This window comes from Zeus faber (assembly GCF_960531495.2).
Source record: "Zeus faber genome assembly, chromosome: 14".
Taxonomy (NCBI): Eukaryota; Metazoa; Chordata; class Actinopteri; order Zeiformes; family Zeidae; genus Zeus; species Zeus faber.
This window is the reverse complement of record NC_137200.1, coordinates 26,040,832-26,045,831: the sequence shown is the minus strand read 5'-3', so window position 1 is coordinate 26,045,831 and position 5,000 is coordinate 26,040,832. Positions and strand designations below refer to the sequence as shown.

General features: G+C 48.8%; 1 protein-coding gene across 3 annotated transcripts in view; it reads right to left on the bottom strand.

Moving 5' to 3' along the window:
- Positions 1–5,000, bottom strand: part of LOC307240572 (RNA-binding protein Musashi homolog 2) — a 229,858-nt gene that overhangs the window by 46,932 nt on the left and 177,926 nt on the right. For all 3 annotated transcript variants that reach the window (XM_080014390.1, XM_080014392.1, XM_080014391.1), the window contains exon 9: positions 1,482–1,596. In XM_080014390.1, the coding sequence (XP_079870516.1) occupies positions 1,482–1,596 (115 nt within the window). The remainder of the gene's footprint in view (positions 1–1,481; positions 1,597–5,000) is intronic.

Sequence of the window (5,000 nt, the reverse complement as noted above, 5' to 3'; positions counted from 1 at the left end):
TAGTAGAGGTATAGAGGTATAGTAGAGGTATAGTAGAGGTATAGAGGTATAGTAGAGGTATAGAGGTATAGTAGAGGTATAGAGGTATAGTAGAGGTATAGTAGAGGTATAGAGGTATAGTAGAGGTATAGAGGTATAGTAGAGGTATAGTAGAGGTATAGAGGTATAGTAGAGGTATAGAGGTATAGTAGAGGTATAGTAGAGGTATAGTAGAGGTATAGAGGTATAGTAGAGGTATAGAGGTATAGTAGAGGTATAGATGTATAGTAGAGGTATAGTAGAGGTATAGAGGTATAGTAGAGGTATAGAGGTATAGTAGAGGTATAGAGGTATAGTAGAGGTATAGTAGAGGTATAGAGGTATAGTAGAGGTATAGAGGTATAGTACTTCATGCTAATGAAGGGGGCTGGCTCCCTGCAGATGAGATCTCTCGCTGACATGTGCGTCCCCTTCATTGCCCATTAAGGGGGGCACAGTGATGAATTCTTAATATGACATTACACCAATTTTCCTCTTCATTTAGCCTGCTAATGTGCTAGTCTGCTCCTTTGTGCCCGGGGGCCGCCCGCACCACGCGGCACCAGAAATAGACCGGCGTGGTCACTGGATGGCACACCTTGAAGACGCCTAATTAGGGCCAGTGACCACCAAATGGGCCTTTCTGGACATCATTTGGTCTCGACTCCCTTTCTTATTTTAGCTGGTGAAATGTGATAAATCGAGGAGCCGGGAGCGTGTTCTGTGGTTGATTTGGCAATGTGGCACGTTCGGATAGCACAGCGTTTGGAGCTAATTTCACTACAGTGAGAAAGCGGTTTGTAGTTGAACATCGGTTGGATCCTCACACAGTATATATATATATTATATATATATTATTCTGTCCGTGTTCTGACTGAAACCCGGTTGATGGGAGACGTCTCCCTCGGACCTCGGGAGATGTTCACCACGCGCGCACGGACGGGAGCCCCTTCGTGTCGAGTCCGAGACGCTACGGGACACGTCGTCTTCGCTCAACCACATGCAACTGCTCCAAAGGGGTTTCCTCCACACCACATCGGTATGGACCCCCACCAGAAACATGCAAAACAAAAATTATATATATATATCCCCTCGTCTGACATTGCGGCGGATGTTTGGAGTTGGTCCCCGGGGGGCATCTCTGTACGCTGCCCACTGCCCACTGGCCCTGGCCGGGATGGGTTAAACGCAGAGAAGAAAGTTTCACCGGCCACTGTGAGTGTGTGTGTGTGTGTGTGTGTTTGTTGGGTCGCCGTCGCCACATGGGTGCACGTGTTGTGGTGTGTGTGCATGTGTGACGAATAAAGAATCTTCTAATGAGGAACGCTTAGACACAATAAATATACTTAAAATATAACGTGTACCTGGTGTGTGTGTGTGTGTGTGTGTGTGTGTGTGTGTGTGTGTGTGTGTGCACGTGGCTTGGTGCAGGTGGTTTAGTGCGCGCGTGGCGGACTACTCACTCAGCATGCCCATCCCCAGCATGAAGGCATCCATGGTGTAGGGCAGACCTCTGGCACGGCCCCGGGTGCCCGGCGGGAACATCACCTCCTTGGGCTGGGCCTTCTTACATTCTACCTATGGAGACGGACGTCCAGGGAGACACACACACACACACACACACACACACACACACACACACACACACAGACACACACACACACACACACACACACACACATAAATATATGTATTCAGTAAGGCAAATACATGAATCAGTGTGTCCACCTGGACTCAGGGCAAGGCGATATGGAGCAAAAACCATATCTGTGTATGTTGAGGCCAAATGGCGATACATGATATATATCTGGGTTATTTTCTCAAAGCCACATGTGAGATGTCACAAGCACTTTTATTAAAACAGACTGTGATGAAAATAAAAAAAGACAGCGTTTCCTTCCCGGTTTGAAAATATGCATGATTTAATCTTTCAAAATGAAAATCTCTCTTATTCCGTTCAAGTCTGGAATGGAACTTGACACTGAATCTCAGAATGAGCCTATAGCCAAACATAGTTAGTCCGTTCTAGGGCCGGGAAAAAAATTGCCAAAATCGAACGCAATCATTTTGGATGAATACCTCGATAACTGTAATCGAGGGATATGTCTGGGATGACGACTGGTGCTTTTATCAGAGATTCACACATAAGAAATAGTTGAAGACCAATGATTAGTAATGTGGATATTCCAACCAAGCAGGCGGAGGCATTGATTACAACAGATAGGAAATTGCAGGACTTTATTGTAACGCAGCCTTAAAAACAACATTTAACTACATATACACATTCCCAGGACAAAAACACCAGACCACGCCTCGTGTCATATCGCCATGACGATATTAGAATCAATATATCACCCAGCACCTACCTGGACCCCCTCCCACACACCCACACCCACGCACACGCACACCCACACATTCACACACACACACACACACACACACACACACACACACACACACACACACACACACACACACACACACAACCAGATTCCCCTGCTACACACAGCCAGACAGATCTGACAGCGCTGTCTCCTGCTACTGCATCGCATTCTAGTTGACTTGTACTGTACAGCACGACATGTTTTCTGTACTGCACAGAGGAAAGAAACACACACACACACACACACACACACACACACACACACACACACACACACACACACACACACACACACACACACACACACACACACACACACACACACACACACACACGCTCACAGACACAGAAGTAAGGCTGAGTCAGCATCTCTGAGGGAACCTTACAATCATGTTCCTCTTGCCTTGAAGCGCCAGTCCCACTGGGAAATACACACTAAATACTTTCCTGGAGGTTTTTGAGTTTTCCAGTTTTCCACCCTGTCCTGCGTCTACACCGTGTCTCTTCTTTCCCCCTCAGAGAACCAACAAACCAAACCCAATTCAGTCTGAGAACCACTAATTGTGCTATTTTTCATGTATTTATGAATTGTTTCTGTTTTCATGGTGGAGATAACACGGTCTTTGTCGCGTACGACACATTACAAATGAGGATGGTGCTGATTCATATTTGAAAACAAACACTCAACAATGTGCATTTTTGAACCAATATTTGATTATTAGTTAACATGTGCCTTGAATCGTCCTCGTGACCCCCCCTGCGATCTCTGGGGACCCCCTGCGGGTTCTGGCTCCCCAGGTTAAGAACCACCGTCTTAGACGGCTGTTTCGTTCACTTTCCTCCAAGTCTGCATGGTGTGTGTGTGTGTGTGTGTGTGCTAGTGCGTGCGCGGACATAATTCAAGCAGGATCTTGTCTCCTTCTCACCTGTATCCCTCTCTTTCAGTGACACACACTTAACTCCCATCCTGGCACGGTGACAAATCCTCCCAGTGAATGACACATGTGAAATGGGCTGCGCGCCGGGCGTCACATTCCTCCCATTGCGATCCCTATTTATTTACAAATGATGCGGCGCGAGGCGTGTCCCTGCTCGGCTGCCTCTGTTGTGTCCATCTGCCTGCATGCTTCCTCCCGTACAATCACATGTCAGCCTGACGCGCAACACAGGCTGCATGTGTGAGTGTATGTATGTGCGCCTTGGTTGCGCGGGTGTGTGCGTGTGTGTGTGTGCGTGTGCGTGTGCGTGTGTGCGCGCGTGCGCGTGCTTGTTTGCGTGCACCTCTGCGCAGGTAAAGCCCAGCATCCATACAGGCTCCCAGCTCTGACAGGACATTACTATTCCAACACATATAAATACACACATTGACCTGGCACATAAGAGGAGAGAAGGAGAGAGGAGAGGAGAGGAGAGAAGGAGAGAGGAGAGGAGAGGAGAGGAGAGGAGAGGAGAGAAGGAAAGAGAGGAGAGGGGAGAGAAGGAGAGAGGAGAGGAGAGGAGAGGAGGAGAGAGGAGAGGAGAGAAGGAGAGAGGAGAGGAGAGAAGGAGAGAGGAGAGGAGAGGAGAGGAGAGAGGAGAGAAGGAGAGAGGGGAGAGAAGGAGAGAGGAGAGGAGAAGGAGAAAGGAGAGGGGAGAGAAGAAGAGAGGAGAGGAGAGGAGAGGAGAGGAGAGGAGAGGAGAGGAGAGAAGGAGAGAGGAGAGGAGAGGAGAGAAGGAGAGAGGAGAGGAGAGAAGGAGAGAGGAGAGGAGAGGAGAGGAGAGAGGAGAGAAGGAGAGAGGAGAGAAGGAGAGAGGAGAGGAGAGGAGAGGAGAGGAGAGGAGAGAAGGAGAGAGGAGAGGAGAGGAGAGAAGAGAGAGGAGAACAGAACCAACTTGCTGTGTCAACAGCTGCTCTAGATAATGCACCGTAAAAAACAATACAAATACAAACAAGGTAAAATATAAAACATAAAAAATATATAATATTTTACATATAAAATATAATTGTATAATTCCTGTATCAAAATTAGTAATATACGTTTGGTATATTACTAATTTTGATTTACTATACTATACTATACTATAATAGCTGTAGCTGTGTAGTAGGATACAAGTCAGTGATCTGATTTGATGTGTTGGTCTGAAAAACCCGGTTGTTGTTGTTGTTGTTGTTGTTGTTGTTGTTGTTGTTGTTTCAACACTCTTCACGCTGTGGTTTCTTGCTCTTCATGATTCGCATTTGTTTGCGAATTGTGAATTAAAGTTGGCCAATCAGGGCACGGAGTCAGAGCCGTCACATGGACTCCGGGCCGGACCAGGAGGGCGCTGGCGAGCGTGGGCCCCGGGGAGCGGGCCCCCCGGCACAAAAAGGGGGGGGGGGGGGGGTGTGAGCCTCTCCCCCCCGCGTCCTCACAGCTGGGTGACATAACAGTGGAAACCGGCGCGGCGGGGGCGGCGGCGTCTGATGCGACGCCGCGCCGCCTTCCCCCGCGCAAGCCCGCCGGTCGTCAGACGCTCCCCGGCCGCGGAGTCGCACCTCCGCGGCCTCAGATCCCGCACCTTTGATATTCAGAGGCGGCTGCTTGTCGTGGATTCGGATCCAGCCGTGCGCCCAGGGCTG